Source organism: Serinus canaria, chromosome 5, assembly GCF_022539315.1.
Source record: "Serinus canaria isolate serCan28SL12 chromosome 5, serCan2020, whole genome shotgun sequence".
Lineage (NCBI taxonomy): Eukaryota > Metazoa > Chordata > Aves > Passeriformes > Fringillidae > Serinus > Serinus canaria.
Genome location: NC_066319.1, coordinates 28321271 through 28340402, shown reverse-complemented (window position 1 = coordinate 28340402; position 19132 = coordinate 28321271). Strand labels below are relative to the sequence as shown.

The following is a 19132-nucleotide window of genomic DNA, read 5'->3' as shown; positions in this document are numbered from 1 at the left end:
CTCCAGTGTCTCGTGGTGGTTACTTGTTGAATCTTGATTTCCAGTTATTTCAACAGTGCTGTAGGAGAGGGAAGGGGACTTTCCTCCATGCAGAGTCAAGTGTCAGTGTCGGTGGTTGGGTTTGGAGGTCTGCAATGTTTCTTCCCTGTGTGTAAGCCTGCAGCTGAATTAAAACAAGCTCCAGAGAGCATCTCTGTGGTTTGATGACAGCTGTCTGAATCTGCTCAGCCTGCTTAGAAAGGGTGTAAAGCTTCATCAGGATTGTAGAGATGATTGTAGAAGGTGGGTTGTGGGATCTTGTAGCACAGTCTCCCCACACCACAGGTAGACAGGCTCTGCACCTTGCATGTCCTCACAGCTCCCTTTCACATGGGAGCCTCATGCTTTACTTTGCAGGTCATGCCTTGCTACATGGGAGCCTGAAATAGTATCTTCTAGCTGTTGTCCAAAACCTTTTAATCCTCAAAGATAGTGAGTAACAAGCCATGCTGGAAAGCTGCTGCTGTTGTTAAACATAAGTTTTTCTAGGCTACAAGGAAGGGCAATTAATCAGAGGCTGCAGCACCAGGTCCATGGCAGAGGAGGCCACACACAGATTCCTTCAAGTGCGTTTGACCAGCTTTGCCATCCCTGTCATTTCACTTGATCCCATGTAAATCTTTTGCAATGAATAAGGAGCCAACTCATTGCACATGGAAGGCAAAGCAATTGCAGCCCCAGGAGAGGGTTTCTGTATGGTAGTCACAGTCTGGATTGTTTATAGGTGGTCAGAGAGAACTGCTAAGTCTTTCAGTGCAAATTCAACTATAAAAGAAGGAAATGCAGAGGTGTGACAGCCAATGTGCGTCTGTCAAGAAGGAGCTGGCCAGCCAAGTTAATTTCTTTGTATTACCAAGGGTAACAAGTTCTGGGGCTAAGGGAAGAGCAGTAGTTGTTATCTCTGAGGTCCTGCAAGACTTAACTAAAACCAGGAAAAGGATATTTTGAAAAAGAAAAGACCAATTCCTTGGCCATGCTTCCTGATTCTGGTGTTGATGTAAGGTACCTCAAGAGGCCTTCTCCCTTTCCCTAGCAGTGCTGCCATTCTGTAGGCAAATCAAAAGGACTGAAAAGGGCTTGCTTCTGCCTTTGCTTCCAGCAGTGATACTGCCATTCTCTTCCTTCTCCCCCAGCCTTTTTTCCTCTTATCTGTAACATAACACAATCGACATGCAGAATGTTGACCTTCTAAACTCTCAGCAGCCAGCCCTTACAAGACATTTCAGGCAAAATACCTTGGAAACTGTTGAAAAGCTGATATTAAATTGAACAGAACATCTGCAAAAGTTAGGCTTCTTAATTTGGAAAACACCTCGAGTAGGAAATTGGTTAAAAAAATGCCAGCTTAGGAACCAGGAGTCTTAACAGTGAGTGTTTTGTACGGAGTATTTGCCAGAAAACCCAAGACTGGCTTTGGGAAGCAATTGTGCTTTTTGTAATTCTGCTGAGGGCCTTCTTGCTGATGTTAATGGTGGGTTTTGTTTTTTAAAGTGACCTTGCCTGTGCACTCCAGGAGTTGTCTAGCTTTCGTTCAGAAAGCACCACAAACTCCATGCTGTGTGTTGTAGCACAAACCTATATCCCCATCCCCTGCAAAGCGTAAATGAACATTTATTCCACATTATGTTTTCTTTCAGCACATTGGGACTGGCCTGAGGGTCTTCAGCTGAGGCAGAGGAGCCATGGCCCCACTGTGTGCTCAGTCAGCCCACACCTACAGCCCAGGCAGTGGTGGTGACTGGCTCTCTGCCCCCAGCTGAGCTAGACCTGCGCTGTGCTGCAGGCACAGGGTGTACACTGGGCAATGAGGGAGGCAGCTACTTGTGGTTCCAGTGGAGATTGAGGTTTCCACACCTTGCCTCATCTCTGGTGCCAGCAGGAGTAGCTCAGGTCTCCTGCACACGACTCACGACCAGGTGGCCCTAGTTTGGACCTCAGAGAAGTTTCTTGGTGCAAGATCTGGGAGTTTGAAGTACAGATGAATATAGCTCACCTTATTAAAATAAAGAAACTCAATCCCAGTATAACATAGATCCTTAACTTATTGCTTTATGGTGTGTGAATAAAGGACTTTGGTGAAACAAGTTCTTTCTGTGGCATGTCTATGCTATGCTTCAAGCACTTGAAAACTGCAGTTTGAGTGTGCAGTGTTCCATTGCACAGCACAGCCCTGGCCTTGCATAGCACTAAGTGGCACTGCTATCTCCCTCAGTCATGATTTTGGCTGGGACCACTGAAGGGATTCCTGCTGGCTTCACCATGTCAGAAAAGAGCTGACACAGCATCTGGCTGAAGAGAGAGAGCTATTTCTGAAGTGACTTGGATGTTCCCACTCTGAGCTGGCAGCTTGTCTCAGAGAAAGCTGTTATGAAGGTGGCTGAGGCTGGATTGTTCACTTGCAGCCCAACATGGAAGTGAATTTTTGCATCTCTGGAGCTGTTAAAATTGTTTCAAGTTAATCTCTTAAACATTGCAAAAATTATCAGAGGACTTTTGCCCACTCTAGGAGACTGCGAAGAAACCATGGGCCTGTCAGCGATCACAGAAGTCCACCCCTCCCCAAATATGCCTGCTAACTGGAATTTGGACAGTGACAGGAACTTAAGATAAAGGGTTTACTGTTGTCCAGTCATCCCAGGTCTGGGGAGAAAAATGTATTCACTAGTGACACTGGGAGACTGGAATGTTGATAGCTCCAACAATCATGGGTCAAGCTGCAAGTGAACAATCCAGCCTCAGCCACCTTCATACAGCTTTCTCTGAGACAAGCTGCCAGCTCAGAGTGGGAACATCCAAGTCACTTCAGAAATAGCTCTCTCTCTTCAGCCAGATGCTGTGTCAGCTCTTTTCTGATAAGGGAAGAGGCAAACCCTCTGAGGAGGGTACTGTCTCTTTGCCCTTACTCAGGTGAACTCAGCTGTGATAACTCCCCAGCCGGGGAAGTACTGGGATATTCATACATAGCCTGAAGGTTCTCATCTCTGCTGATGGGCCCTAATGGGCCAGAATGGACTCAACTTCCTCAAGCTATGGGTAGGTGTGTTGTCTTAGAAGGTACCAAAGGCTCCTGAACTGATCCATGACATTACATCATCCATTGAAACTCCCTGCCCCAGGGGAGGTACCTGGGTGTTCCTACCTGAACTGGAGTGAATATAAACGCAGCAGATGTGGTGTTTTGGGGATTTCTCCCCACCACTTGTTTGGGAGTTCCCCTACCACACGATGGATCCAGTCTGCAACTATCACTTGGATCAAGAAGCATGAAAAATGGCAACAACTAAGTCTCATTGTTAGGCCTACAAGTGCCATTTCTACTCTTATCCTTTCCTTCTCTTTCTTACCCATTTTCTTAAGCAGCGTTTTTATGCTTTTGTATTGCCATCTTATTATACATAACAATAACAAAAAAGGCCATTTTACAATGCAACCAAATGGTTCTACAATAAACTCTACATGTGTACATTAACAAACACCACTCATTCAGTGTTATTTCACTCCAGTTTGTCCCAAGAGATCTATTTGCAAGAACCTGGGCTACCCTTGCCTTCTGCAGTGGGTTCTAACACAAGTGTTGAGATGTCTGCTGCGAGATTGTTCTCCTCAAAATGCACTTGGATACCAGACCTTGGTAAAATGAGTTAATCTGGAGTACTTAGACTCCAAAAAAACCGAAACATCAAATATAAATTAATTCAGAAAACTCATAGGCAGAATCTGTGAAGAGATGTCCTAAATGATAAAAGAGATCTGGGGACTGATAAAAGGAGTCAAAGTCCAAATAAGAAACCGTCCTGCTGCAAGAGAAATGAAGGGAGTGTAAGTAGAGATCAATAAAGTGGATCAAGAGCTCTTCAACAGCCTGAAGCATGAGAAGAAAAAATATGAAATGTGGGATGGGTGCTGGAGCATTGCAGACTACACGTGAGCTGCCAGGGGACTTAAAAGAGAGCATGGCAACATCACCTAACTAGTGATGAAGAAAATCCTAGAGAATTACAAACCTGATATCTCTCTGTGAAAACCTTAAGGAGCAAGCTACCAACCAGTTATTCTCTAATCCTCTAAAGATTTATAAATTTGTAAATAAATGGCAGGAATGGGTTTGTTGAGGTTTCACTAAGGACAAATCATTTCAAACTAATTTGATTCTATTCTTTGACAGGATAACTCGCCTTGTGGCTAGGGGGAAACAGCACTGGATGTGATATGTCTTGACTTTGGAGAGGCTTCTGGCACTGTCCCAGAAGACATTCTCATAAGTGAACTGAGGAACTGCAGCCTATTTAGATTTACAATACATTGAATTCAGTGTCAAAGTCAGAGATCTTTCTGGGGAATTCTTCCCAGTTATGGTCCAGAGTCCAGATCTATTCAGTATTTTCAGCAGTAACTTTTAGAAATTGCTTTACTATAAATTTTCCTGGTGATACCCATTGTGGAGTGGGGTACTGGGGGGCCTGGGGGAGGTGTCTTTCAGCACCTATGAGTGAACATGAGTGTCTGATAATTTGAAGAAACAATCCCAGTCATCCCAGTCATGAGTTTCAGCAGAGGCATGGGATAACCCTGCCATGAGGCAGCTGTGAGAATATGCAAAGACAAAGTGAGACCCACTGGGCAGCAATCCTGTAGAAGTGGCTTCCCAGAGGCTGGGAAAGGAAAAAGTGGAAAACCTGAAGGACTGTGCAACATACAAAATCCTCTTACCATAAGGATAATAGTGAGCTGTTTTCTATGCCCTTGTCAATGAAACAAGAAGAAAAAAAATAGTGATGCCAACAGAAACCCCGCATTTGGCTTTGCTTTTAGTTTCTGCCCAAGATGTTCCATAAGAAGAGGAGGCAATCAAATCTCTTTTGGTAGCTTGAAGAGCTTATTTGGGCACCCCTTGTGTTAACAGAGACACAAAGGTGCTCTCTACAATATGAACACTCTTAGTGCCTAGGATGTGCCATGGGGACTTTCTGAGAATACCTTTGAAGCTTTTGTGTTTTCATTCCCCCTACAGCTTTTTCATGCCTACAGGTTGTACTCATAATTCCCATGGGATGGAACCAGTGTTTTTGTAATGGAAGCTTATTTTCTTCATCAGAGGCATTTTCCTGGGAAGGTATTCATAACTTCACAACTTACAACCTAAAAAACCCCTCTGTTTGAAGGGTTTATTTCTTTAATTCACCCAAATTTCAGATGTGTTTCAAAGTACTTCCTAGGCCTGTGAAGTTTTTTATTGTATTCTTGAAACTGGGCCAATTTCTGAGTGCATCACCAGCAATGAGTACTAGGTAGGTCACGATTATTCTTTTAGTCACAGCTCCCACTGAGCTTGCCATGTACATGGCAACAGCAATGGTGCAACCTGAGACATGGGTGAGTGCTTACATTTAAGTGCAGTGGGAGCATCTGCTGAGCTCATCCACCTCACATCATGCCTTTAGACTCCATGTCTAAGCTCAAACTACATCCCAGGGCATGTATAGGTAAGTGCAGTGTAGAAAAGGCACCAAGGGTATCTGCTGTAGGCAGTGGGGCAAAAATATGAGCAAACTCCACCAGCCACCTGCAGGGATGCCCTGGGGGTCTTGGGGCTGGTCTGCCCCTGCCACCTACCTCCTGGATAAAGGGAAGGCAGGGAGGAGGGATAAATTCACTCATGGTGTTAATTATCTATGTATTTTACAGGACTCATTTAAATACCGGGACGTGCTTAATCCCCTCCTGTGACAGAGTCAGGTTGGAAGCACTGTGTGCTCTGCTGGGCACTGGCACACACACCTCTGTCATTAGCAAGCTGGCTGCTGCTGGCACATGCACATAGATGACAATCATTAAAAACAGTCATTAAAAACATTTTTTCCATCTAATACTCCAAAGGTTATTCTTGGTGACAGGTACTTTCCAGCTTGTGGCCAGGGCTGAGCAACTGCTGCTCCCCTTTGTGCAGGCTGTCTCCTACACTGAGTTCATATTCAAGCATGACCAGTTCTCTTGGATGCCTTTCTGTTACCATCTACACCTATGTCCTATTGTGCTGTTAAGAGGTGGATGAGATGAACTGGAGCTGAACAAAGGTCTTGTTGCCTCTAGTTTGTCTCACCAGGGTCCAGGTACAACAGAACTGGGTGTCCTCCAAAATGTTTTCCCAAAGCAAAGGGCTATGCTGGTGGAGACAGGCAGGTAGGCACCATCCCACTGCAGCAGCTGAAGCCTGAAGAGGCAGCTATGGGGACTTCTCCTTGCAGATGGTGCTGTGAAAAGGCATCCTGTTGATACTTAAGGATGGAGAGTAGTGAAGGAGTCCTTCCATGCCAGGGATGACAAGTGACCTACAAAGCAGTCCAGCAGCCCCAGACATGGAATCAGAGGATATATGCATCACAGATTTTTGTGTTTTGTCTGAGCTTGTCCAGAAGAGTCCTGATCACACCAACAGTAATTGCCAGAAAGGCAACAAAGCCCAATTCACGTGCTGCAAATGCCTCCTTCCTAACTTAAAACCTTTGGTCAGTGTCTCTAACAAACACTTCCATTTCTCACTGCAATGTACCATTACAGATTCTTGACGCTTTCACATACTTCTCTTACTAATCCCAGTTTTCTCTGGCTTGGCCCCCTTTGATCCTGGATCTAAGCCTCCAAACCTGTGGGAACCAGGATACTTCTATGCAGCAGTGGCAGTAAATCAGCCCCAACACCCTCAAAAAATCCTCTTGGTCCCATCACTGGAGTCAGATGAGCCAGAGCTGTGTTTGCCCTTAGGTCAGGAGCAGGTGTTCTCTCTTTGGGCAGGAGCTGTCCAGTAGGGCAAGAGGTGGGAAGTGACCCCACAGGCCTGTGGAAGGGGGTGGGAGTGTGCAGGACCAACAGGGCAGTGGTCTCTTTCACTTCGCCAAGCTCTGGTTGCCCAAGAAAGCGACATCCAGGGCAGCCTTGCCACGGCTGCTCTGCCAGGGGTGCCTTTCCTATGAGTGCCCAACTGGGAATTCTTCCACCCCACTTGGTCATTTTGCATTGCACTGTGAGGTGCCCAAGCCCCAGTCTCCCCTGGAACCCCGTAACTGGAGTTCACATAACACCCATGCTGTTGGCAAAGATAGGGGACTGGGGTTATGGGCTGCACCAGCTGCCCCTGTGCTTCAGAGGGCAGGTAGGAACAGTTCTAGCTCAAGGGCTCTGGAAAGGGCTTTTTGAGGGTCAGGTGTCCAAATGCAAGTGGAAAAAATCAGTGATGACACTGGGTGAGGAGGCAGCATTGGTACTGGCCAAAACTGGGACACAGTTCCTGAAGAGTTTTTGGGGGACAGGTGAGTATCTCTTTGCCAAACTCTTCTTTACCCTAAGGCTGATTTTTGACCAGCACCCATGCAGGACAGCAAAACCTGTGGGGTGCTGTGGGTGCCCTTTGTGGCAACAGGGATGGGAAGGCAGCCAGAGGTCCCTGTACCATGGTAGGCAACAGGGACAAAGCAACTCCTTTGATCCCCTTGGCTTTTCCCTCCTGATGTCAGGATGTGTTATTTACTCAACCACAGCAGTGATGCAGGGGAGGAGGCAGAAGGGGAAGACGTGTAGCCCAAAGCACAAGGGCTGCTGGATGGGGCCAGCAGCTGTTATTGCAAGCTGCCATGGGAAGCTGATGGGAGAAAAAAAGGGGAAAGATCATCAGCAACAAAAACAGCAGCAAAACCTCCTCTCTGTCAGCTAGACACGGCCAAAGGCTGCAGGGTCCTCCCCGGCAGCACCAAACCAGAGGGCTGGCTGGTGGGGTGGAGGGGCAAACCAGCCAGAGCCATTGCAACCAAGTCCAGGCAGCTGCCCCAAGGAAAATAGAAGCAAGCAGAGAGCAAGACCTGAAATGAAACAACAGCTTCAGAAAAAAAAAATCCCCAAAGGCACCAACCTGTTGTGTTTTTTTTAGCTTGCATATTTTTTAATGGAGTAAAAAAAAAAATAAAAATAAAAGGAAGATGCCGCAGATGTCAGCCCGGTGCAGATCACCCTCTGCATGGAAGGCACCAGGGGCCCCATACAGTTCCCTTATGGCAGCCAGTCCTACCCCACACCCCTTCCCTGCAGTCAGCTGGAGAAGGAAGTGGATAAAAAGCACATGGTGGATACAGCACAAGCACAGAAGAAGAGCACAGCAGCACCCCAGGCTGGGCTTTAGCCAGGGATGGCTACGCTGGCACGGGCAAAATAAAAGCTCGACAGACTCTGTACGTCCCAATTAAAAACAGCAACAACAACAATCTCCCCTTGAGAGCTGCACATTAAACCCCCACAAAAAACATTTGGGGACTCTTGTAATTTTTTCCTTTAGTGTCACACATATGAGCTCTAGGGCTGATGGGCCATGACGCAGTGGCAGCAGCTGCTCTTGGTGGCTGCTGGCACTACTGGAGCCAGAAGGACCAGCGAGCTCGGTGGGAGCCTGGCCCTGGGGTCTCTTGCCCATCTTTTTCAGGTCCTTCCCCAGAGGCATGGAAAAGGGAGAGTAAGGAGGCAGGGTCAGATACTTGGTAGCTTCAAACCCAGTGGCTTTCACTCATTGTGGGTTCCCACCAACAAAGCTCTGACTGCTTATCTGAGAAGGATCCCTCTTCTCTGACTCATGTATACACATTTATATATAGATATCTGATAACATTTTGTATGAAAATAAATACTTCATCTGTGTTTTAAGAACCATCATTGCCTCCATCTAGTGACTTGCTATAATGTTACATCTTTTTGTCCATGACAATCTTGTTGTTCCCATTGCTTTTTCCCTAATCCAAGGGCACCTCCTCCCTGCCTCCTGGGGCAGCCAAAAGCACTGCAGCAAGCAGGATTCTACCTTTTGGCAGCCCCTCTCTTACTTGCTGCCTCCCAAAGTTTGGCTTATTTTAGGGAACTTGATGAAAATGGTTCCCTTTTACAGCACCTGTTTCATGATAGAAAAAATTATCTTCATCTCAAAAACACTTTACAAAGAGTAGGATTTTAACATTCTCTTAGAGGGCTCTCAATTAAGAAATATGTTTCTAGATAGCACTGTTTATATAGATATAGGTATAGTTTTTATTTATTTTATTACCAACCCAACATTTCAATCTGCAGCTGTTGATGTAACTCATGACATACTCTCATGGTGGTGGGTTTTTTCCTTCTTTATCCTTGAAAAGAAATGCATTTCAAATTAAAATGATGGTTTTTTGTCTGTATGGAGTTCCTAAATGTACTCGAGATGATGTAGGAGTCCTGATGTGGGTGGCAGTTTTTGAGCCTGTACCTGTCAATGGCCTGGAGACCACCAGTGAGGTGCAGGTGCTGTGAAAAATGGAGTAGCAACGGAATGGAAGGGCTGCCACACCACAGCTCTGGGTGGGATGGAGCTTGGAACATATGGGCACACTATCCAGGTTCTCCTGAATTCACTTCCACTTCTGAGCAGGAGGACCATGCAGCAAACCTGCCACCACCACCATCCCAAGGAGACGGTGCTGTTTTCCCTGTCCCCTTTGCTCCCCCCAGGGCAGGATGTTTTATTTCTTTAACAATTGTAAATTAACATAATTTTCTCTCTCTGCAGTACCACGAGCTCAAAGTTAATTATACAAAGAGAAATGCCATAGTCAAAATATACATGACACGTATTGTATTAGAGGGTTGGGGTTTTTTTTCCTTCCTTTTTTCTTAGCCCAGGCAGGTGATTGAGATGCTACATGCTCCAGCTTTTGTCACTGAATGTGTGTGACTGTGTGTCTGTGTTTGTATTAAAAATATATCAGTCTTGTGATGTTCTTAAAAAAGAAAGAAATGGAAAGCGGCAGGGGAGGAAAGGGGTAATAGTGAAAAAGTTTTTTGACTGTGTCACAGTCTTTTGTGGCTTCAGAAATACACATGTTCAGTTCCAGCACTGACGGCAGCTTGAAGCTTTGAGTTTAACTTTTAACATTTTTCAGATTAAGTAGTAAAAAAGAAAAAAAAAAAAAAAAAAGAATCAGCGTGCTCCCCCGGAACCAAAAAGCAACGAGCAAAGAGAAGAAAAAAAAAAAGAAAAAAACCCCCACAAATTCCTGAACCAGACTTCTGCAATTCTCAACTAGCAAAACTGAGGAAACATCTCCTTACAGTGAAGGGGTGCTCGGCAGGAAAGGAGATGACCTCCTGTGGGAGAGGTGGCCTTTGGAGATGGTTGAAACTTCATAATTTCATTGAATAGGGTCAGTGCCTGGGTTTACTGTGTTTCATTTCAACACTTGCCATTGTTGCTTTCTTTTATACCATTTTTGGATGGGCTTGTCTCTTTGTTTTTTTCACTCTGTGATGGTTTTGCCCTTCTTGGCACGCAGCTGTCCGACCGTCTGGGCAGCGGCAGCCCCTGACAGACAGCTGTACCTCCACGCTTCCAGGACTGGTGTCCGGTGAGGTAACGGAGGAGGGGTCCCTCCCCCGGCAGCACCGTCCCTCCACCGCCGCCTAAAACCCCTTGATGTAGCAATAGGCCTCCAGGGTGGCGAAGAGGATGTAGAGCAGCCAGAGGCTGACGAAGAGCAATGTCGTGGCCACTTTGCACCCTCGGGGGCCGCCCAGCTCCCCCCCAAGGTGGGGTCGCCGGCGGTAGAGGAGGACGCTGATGCAGATGAAGGCGAAGATGGTGAAGAGGGTGACGGAGAAGGCCAGGGTGCCTGCTGACACCTGGAACTCCTGCCCCTGCGACGCCCAGTAGATCGCTGCCACTGACCACGCCAGCCCGATGCCCAGGAAGACGTTGACGGCGTTGCTGCCCGTGACGTTGGTGATGGAGGCATCAGCGTACATGTCCTGGACGGCTGCGGCTTTGCTGGCAAAGGTGTCTGGGGTTGAGGGAGGAAGGAAGGAGAAATCACTGGGGGTCCAACAGGAGAAACAGACAACCCTTCATGCCTGGGGGACAAAGGAGGCTCAGGTGTGTCACCAGCTAGGTTAGGTTACAGAGCAAAAGGTGCACAGTCCCCTCCTAGGTTCAGAGATCCCATGTTGCCACAAAGCAAGGTGCAGACCTTGCCTGGAGACAGGTCTTTGAGGATACCTTTCCCAGCCTGAACCCCATCCCATGACAGATCTTCTCCCTTGAAATCAGGAGCATCTCCAGAGGATTTACCTCCCACCCCATCCCCTCCCCATGGCCACCCCACCTGGTACAGAAGTGCCGAAGGCGACGAAGACGACGGCCGTCACCGAGTCCTTGAGGCCAATGGTGCAGCCAAAGTGGGAGGCGAGGTCACCGATGACGGCCGTGAGCATGCCGATGATGAGGATGGAGACGACGAAGCAGGCCCAGCCATTGCAGTACTCGGTGGGGGGCACGCAGGCAAACAGCACCTTCCAGAAGACTGTCAGGAAGTGCATCACGTAGTCAAAGCAGGATGGCAGGCGCTCCTCACCAGACTCATCCTCGTCCTCATCGCCTGCTGCAAACAACATGGAAGGAGAGGTCACGCATTCATTTCATTGGGGCAGCTGGTGCTTATCTCCTCCACCCCAAGGCTTCAGGGATTCTGCTCTACTGGGACAAGGTGGAGGGGTGCTGGCCATGACAGTGAATTCAAGGCACACCAGGTCCTTCAGTGATGGGTGGGGCTTGGCCAAAAGAATGTCTCCCAGGCAGCCCAGAGCCCTCAGGGATGGGGAGCGATGTAATGGGGTATTGTACCCACAGAGGGGCAGCCCTGTCCCTGTCCAGAGGCAGTCACACAGGCGGTAGTCGGCCTGTGGAGATCACTGTTGAGTGGCAGGAAGAAATTACATAGGCAAGTGATGTTTTAACAGAAAGCAATAGAATTTGGAAACTGGAGAGATCTTTTGGTCCTCCTGCTCCAAAGCAAGGGCTGCCTCCTATACAGCTGGGTGAAAAACCCCTTTCAGGCTGATGCCAAACCAACCATCAAGGAAAGGTTCAGAAAATGCCCATCTGCCATTAATGGCATAGACATGCCTAAAATACCTTCCCCACAGCTGCCTGGCTCTGAAAGCAGTGAGCTGTCTCATCAGGCAACAGCTGGAAAGTTTCTGGGCCTTTTCCTTCACCAGATGCTGCCTCATGAGGCAACATCTCCAGTCTTCATGTGCTAACTGTCCCTACTCCCAGGAACTTCACTGGCTATGACAGGACATCTCCCAAGAGGAGCGACCTGCACTGGCCAGGATCCCAGCCAGGATGGGATTTTGCTGCCTGCACACTGCTCATCAGATCACCGAAGCAGCAGGAGCACTGCCAGCTGACACAGCCTTTGAAAACTGGCCTTCTGGAGGGCTCTGCACCAGAAGATGGATCTCCTGGGCTCCTCACAAATGTACCTGCAAAAGCCCACACTATATTTGGAGCAGAGGAACTCTTTGGACTGGCTTTGCTGATGAGTGACCACAGCTGAGCATCACTGACCAGGGAGATGCTGTCATTCCAGGCTGCATGAATCCTGTGGATGTTCGTATGGATTTTCTGATGTTCCCCTCACCTGCGCTCACAGTAATGGCCTCCATGAACTGGTCCCTCCAGGAATGTGTCCCTACAACCAAAGCCAGGTTTGTCTTCCTAATCAGCTTGTCCACGGTGCTCTGTTGTGGGAATAAAGATGCACAGCAATTAAACCAGCTGCTAGTGGGCAAGGATGATCTCACAGTGCACTGTGGTCTCACAGACCCTTTCCAAACTATGGAAGCACTCTCCTACCAGCTAGATTAGGCCATGACTAGGGTTGAGCCCACCTTCTCGCTGGACTGGCTGATCCAGACCTCACCTGAGCCACCTTGTTTGCCACACCTCAATCCTGATTAGGTTCCTTCTTCCCTCAACCCTGCCTCACCAGAGAGAGCTTTGCTCCTGCATCCTCCTGCCCATGGGCTTCTTCTGCTTCCAGCCGGGCCTTCTTGCCTTTCTCCCTCCACTCCCACCAGCCAGTCACTGCTACTTTTGACATTTCTTGTAGACTTCACCCACCCTTTACTACATTACATACTTCTTTTCCTCTCTCAACAACCCTTTTCCTGCACATGCTGCCCCCTCAGTCCTGCTCTCCAAGGCTGCTCGACAGTGCCACATGGCTTTCCCCTCCTGGAGGACCCCTAGGACAACTACTGACCTTGAACTCATAGGACTCCTCAATGATCACTTCCAGTTTGGGGTGCTCGCCGAGTATTGGTTTGCCCATCTCTGCAATTCTCTTGGCTTCCTCCTCTTCAACTGTGATCTTCCTCTCAGCCACCTCTGTGAAAGCAAAGCCAACACCAAGCTGTGGGCAGCAGCCCTGGACCTCCAGGGCACCATGGGGGCTTGTCTGCAGGGCCTGAGCATGAGTTTCTGCAGCCCCCTCACAGCTTGCAAAGTTAACACAGCAGTTTGGGGGGGTGTTCGACCACAGAAACAAAGAACCAAGATTTCTGAATATCAGTCACCAAGAACATTAGCAACGTGGTTTTAATTTATTAACAAAAAACCCCTTGAATGTTTCTTCAATCTGCACTGATGCTCTCAGTTGACACACACTTTCCCATCACCCCTGCAGCAGTCACAGTTTTGGGGAGAATGAGGTACCAACTCATTCTGCCATTTGGCAGAAGTGCCCTTTAAGACACTTCTAACACCCTGATATGCCCCTTCATTTGAATTAACAAGAGAAAGAGCCTTTTCCCCCCCTTTGAGTAGAAAATCATGGTTGGCTCTTTGTGCCACTCAGTGCTTGATCTAACACTCAGACACACACAATCACAACCACATGTAAACCACACATGAATTGGAAAAATGAACAAGAAGTAATGAAACAAGTATTTTTTTCCAGTTGTAATAGTGCGAGGGTGCTAAGGCACTGGAGCAGGTTGTCCAGAGAGGATGTGAATACCCTGTCCCTGGAAGTCCAAGACCAGGTTGGATGTGGTGTTTGAGCAACCTAGGGAAAGGTGTCCCATGGGAGTGGGCTTGAAACCAGATGATCTTTAAGATTCCTTCCAACATATTCCATTCTTTAATTCCCTATTTAGTTTCTGCTGAAGGAAACTAAACCAGGATCCTAGGTCAGCAGCATGCTGAGATGATCCTGTGTCAGGTTCAATCTTGCTGATGACCCAGCTAACCCAGCAAAGTGCCTCAAGAGGGTTCTGGTTGCCCAGATGAGAAGGAGCATCCCAACGAGCTGGAAGGGTGCCCTGGCCTTGCCCAGGTCTTGTCATCCACCCACATGCTTAAGTGCAGGAAGATGCTGATGGGCTCTCTGTAAAAAACTGACACCTCAAGAAAGGGGCTGGCTTTCCCCTGGCTTCCCCTGCCTGACCAGTCAGGGTGTACAGGCTGCAATACAGGGCCCAGCTGAGCCTGGGAGTGCAAGCTGGAGCACTTTAGAATCTGGGAAGGCATATCACAAAGGCAGAGCATCTTGTTCTGGCTAAGCTAAGGGTCAGATGTTACCTGAGGTTTCCTGCAGAGGTTACAAATTCCCAGGTAATGCCTCAGATGTGATTGGTCCCATGTGGATTCCAGCAGGTCTCAAACTACACACTAAAACTAAATTATGCAGTCCCAGTGAAATCTATTTATAAACTCTGACTTCTCTCTTCATCTGCCTGGCTAGATTGACTGCAAAGGCTGTAAGCCTTGCAAGACCTTCAGAATTTATAAAATGTGACTCCTGTGGCAGGTGACATTATTATAACCCATCACAGAAACAGAAAAGTTGCATCCATCATTTAAAATCAATGATGTACATCAAAACCATCACTGCCTGGCTCTAAGACAGCATCATCTGGATTTAGGAATCCCCGTAAGTTTAGAAAAAAATTGCACAGACAGGGGAGCACAGCACCTGGAGAAGAAGAAAGGCAATGCAGGATGCTAGGGGATGCAGGGGACACACCTTTTCACTGAAAAGGTACTTAAGCATTGGAATGGGCTGACCAGGAAGGTGGTGGAGTCACCATCCCTGGAAGAAATCAAGAAACAACCGGATGTGGTTGTTTCTTGATTTCTTAGTGCTATGGTTTAGTTGACATGGTGCTCTTTAGTCAAAGGTTAGACAATGATCTTGGAGGTCTTTTCCAACCTTAGTGATTCTATGATTCCATGATCCTTTAAAAATGCTCTGCTTTACACTACACTTGGAAGCATGAAGTGATGATTATCAAGAAAAAGATGCAAGGTACTTGTATTCAGTGGAACAAGGAGTCAGATATCATGTACAGCTCTTTTTCTAAGACACAGAACAAGAAACTCCAGTGTCTTGCTCTGCCTGGGAGTGTGTGAAGATAAGCTGTGTCCACTGATGAAAATGCAGTTGCTCACACATCAGTTGCCAGAGCACTTATGACATGACTGCTTCTGTCTGAGCTCCTCATAACCTGAAGGTCAGGGGCTCCACAAAACCCAGCTTAGCAGATGAGCTTGAGCTCATGCTGACATGTGCTGGCAATATAGAACTGAGCAAAAGCACTAGAGCCATCCCAGCAGGGTTGCAAAGCCCAGACTTGGTGACAGTCTGACTCACTACAGCCTTCCCTGGAATAAATACATCTGAAAAGCTGTGGTCACAGTTGGCGGCACAGTCCCTCAGGCTCCTGCCTACTAGCTGCAGTTGCAGAGTGCAGAAAGCAAATGCCTGGAATCTGAGGAAATGCTCTGAAAATAGGAAATATCAGGCAGCATTTCCTCAGCTTAACAACTCGAGGAGAAATGATGCAATGAAACCTCAATCCCCAATCTAACTGATCTGACAAAAGCCTTTGGCATGAAAAGAGAACACAGAATCTCATGCAAATGTTCTGCCTCTAGGCAAGGCTGAACTGCAGGCAGGTCTGTAGGCACATGCAGGGCAGCAAGTTTTCTTATCTCCTTAGGAAATGGCATCCAACACAGCTTTATCCCAGAACCTGCCATCCTGCTTATGCTAGTTTATGTACTTGCACCAAGCAGGACAGTGAAAGATGTGAATCCCTCCCTGAGGAGAAAGATCTCCTGCATCTCTTCTCTGTGTGTGCCATGTCCAGGGCTGTTGGGCAGGCTGCATGGGAATGCCTGTGCTCACGGGACCTTGCACCTTCTAGCATGTGGCTTTGTTGTCTCTGCAAGGCACCTGTGGATCACCTACTGATGCAACAACCGAGGCAATCCCTTGCAGGCAGCTCTTAGAGTAAATCAAGCAACACAACCACGTCCAAGATCAGCCTAGGGGCTAGATCCTAGCATGAGCACGGGACCAGAGACCCCACAAAGTGAAGGCGGTGGGAGTCCTGCTATTCCAGAAGGCACCTTGCTGGCAGACTAAGTGCCACCAGAGGCCCCTTCAAGACCTAGGTAAGCCACTTGGAGTGAAGAGACAAGCTGACCAGCAATGCAGACCTTCAGCCTACTGACAGCACACCCACGGAGACATGAATAAGGGAGGCACTGATGTCACCTCCTTTTCCAGGTGTATGGTGAAATGAGGTGCAGACAGAAGAACATAGGCACCCAAGATGGCACATCAAAGGGCATCCTCTGGGAACAAATGATTGAACATGACTGCCCAGCTAGGTCTTTCAATGTCAGCAGCAAGCAAACCACAGGAGAACAGGCACAGGGAGCAGATTCAAATGGGTACCTCATAGAAATATTAATAGTGGAAGCTTTTGGATAAGGAAGAAAGAAGGTAATTCCTTAATGTCTCATTAAAATGTAGTCACATTTGTGAACATGCAACAGGAAAGCAAAGCACAGAAACCTAACCAAAACCTAAATTTCAAAGGTGTATCTGTTTTTAAGCTGCCATTGTACTTTCACTTTTTCTCCTAATGAAGGAGAAAAGCACAAGACTCCCATGTCAGTACTGTACTGGATCTTGTTCAATGCACTTATGCCAGTGACCCTTAGGTGCTAAATACCAGGCTGCTGACTGTTCTCTGAAATTAAGACAGTGGCAGGAAGGACAAATTTAGGAGCCCAGCTGATATATTTTCTCCAGAACCTATACTTGCCATACAGTTAAGGTGGGCTGAGCACCTTCAAAGAGCAATATGTGGCACCTACATGATTCCACCAATTCTGCCCACCTATCTGTTTAGGATACATGAGCATCTTGGGGCAGGAATCAGTGTCAACCTCTGCAAAACACCAGATCCCATCCTAAACCTGCTCCAGGACTGTTGGGTCTGCCTGTTTCAATGGGATACTGAGGGCTGAGCTGAGCCTGTGTGTACTGACCCAACAGCCCTCTGAGAAGGAATAAACTCTTGCAAAACAGTGAACAATCCCAATGCTCTGGCATTTCAGGGAAGCACTTCAGCCAGCACAGGGTGCACCAGCCTGCCTATAGAGCCACAGGACATTGCAATCCTCACTTGCTCCCATCAATCCTCACAATCCATCAGGCTGCTCCCTTGCAGCAAGTGTGGAACATGCTCCCACAAAGTCTGGTGTAGGGCTGGGGTCTTGGAGGGCTCCCGGAAGCAGAGATGGGACATCTGTTGTGTGTGTCACACATCACCCCAATATGGCAGCCTGCAAAGAAGACTACCAAGGACTGAGATGAATAGAACACAAAATAAGAGGGAGTGAGGATGGGGGGATTGTATGTTGGGAGAGAGATTTTAATTTGGAAGGTCAAGTCTGTCAAGGTGAATGCTGCCAAGCTGCAGCTTAATTATTAACTAGCCTGATTTCTGTTTGTATCTGCATCAGTACCTACTTTTCAATGTGGATTGCACCCTGGATCCCCTGCTGTCAACTCCAATTAAGCCTGATAAGGTCTGGCTGTGCCTATCGAGAACAGAGCTTGCCAGGACTTTCTGGGCTGCCTCCACCTCTTCCCTGGGAAGGAGAAGGTGGCCAGAAAGGGGTCTCCTAGACCCAGTCTGCTCTGGCACCTAGGTAGGGCTACCACTGAGTGTTAGGAACCTCTCTGGGCTGCAGGAGCACACACAGGTGGCTGAGGCCAGGCAAGCTGGGGCTGCTGTGCCAGCTGCTGCACCAAGGTACCCTGCTCCTGGTGCCAGGGAGCCAACGAGTTAGAGAGAATATGCTATGAGCAGGTGAGACAACAGGTCTGGTAAAATCAAAGGCTGGGTGGAAGGAATGAGGATCAAGTATGCTTTTGCTTGGGCTGTAGCAACAGCCAAGCTGATACCCACTAGGTGCTGGACTGTGCAGGAAGCAAGAGGAGAAGTTCTCGGATAAACCACTCCAGGCTCTCATTCTGCCTTGTTCAGACCCTTAAAGCTATGACAGACAAAAGGGCTGAGCAGCTCCTGGTTATGGTCCTGCCACTGCTGTGCTCTGCAGCCCTGGTCATGTCTCTGCCATGCTCACTGTTCAGGTTTCACCCCATGTCCCTCTCAGTCTGTCTCTCTCAACTTACGTCTGCAGGGCCATCCCAGGGCTTGGGCTGCAGTGACCTGCAAAGCACTTTCAGACCTGCACATGACAGGCCATTTCTTGGGGTCAAAATACTGTAAGCATATCCCCATCTCACTGTATTTCTTCCAGGGAAAAGGGAGCACTGAGCTGTGTTCCCACATCATGCACTGCTTGCCCACTCAAACTCTTTCAGACTGGGGGCTATCAAACAGGAAACAGACATTGCCTGTGGCCTCTTGGACACATTATAAATCAAAGTTAGATAAAGTCCATTTCTATGGTGCAATCTGGCCTCTGCATCTTTTGAGCTGAAGCAGGCAATGGGAAGGCCCTGTAACACCATTAGAGAGGTAGATACTCATCACCTAGGCAATGCTGCAAAACTACCAAACCATGGCTTAGTTTGTATTCCCTGACACTTGCTGAATAAATTGGACTAAAATCAGCAATGCATTCATGAAAGATCACTATGAAGGCCATTTCATACTCTTCAAGCTATCTTGTCTCCATCCATTTCTGGAGTGGGCATGTATCTGCATGAAAGTCACCCCTTTTGGACACTATGCTGCTAGGAAAAAATTAAAACAACAATTAAAATGGGATTTTTTTTTTTTGTTGTGGCTTAATAAGATATAATGCTGGCTAAACAAAGTAAATAGAGAGCATGAATGAATTCCTCTCTCCAGAGCACTGTCAAGCTGTCAGTCACAAGTGGAGAAGACTTCTGGCTAAAAGACACTCTGGCTTTGGAGA

At 47.7% G+C, this 19132-nt stretch overlaps 1 protein-coding gene across 3 annotated transcripts in view; it reads right to left on the bottom strand.

The window, feature by feature from the left end:
* Positions 1–9078: 9078 nt before the first annotated feature.
* Positions 9079–19132, bottom strand: part of SLC8A3 (solute carrier family 8 member A3) — a 92004-nt gene continuing 81950 nt past the window's right edge. Inside the window, exons 3-7 of one of the 3 annotated variants that reach the window (XM_050975640.1) lie at positions 18253–18267; positions 13146–13259; positions 12522–12621; positions 11202–11477; positions 9079–10880 (exon numbers count right to left, since the gene is read on the bottom strand). In XM_050975640.1, the coding sequence (XP_050831597.1) occupies positions 10504–10880; positions 11202–11477; positions 12522–12621; positions 13146–13259; positions 18253–18267 (882 nt within the window). In that variant the 3' untranslated portion in view covers positions 9079–10503. Of the gene's footprint in view, positions 10881–11201; positions 11478–12521; positions 12622–13145; positions 13296–18252; positions 18268–19132 lie in introns of all 3 variants that reach the window. The other 2 variants (XM_050975641.1, XM_009102008.4) reach the window with 2 other exon arrangements.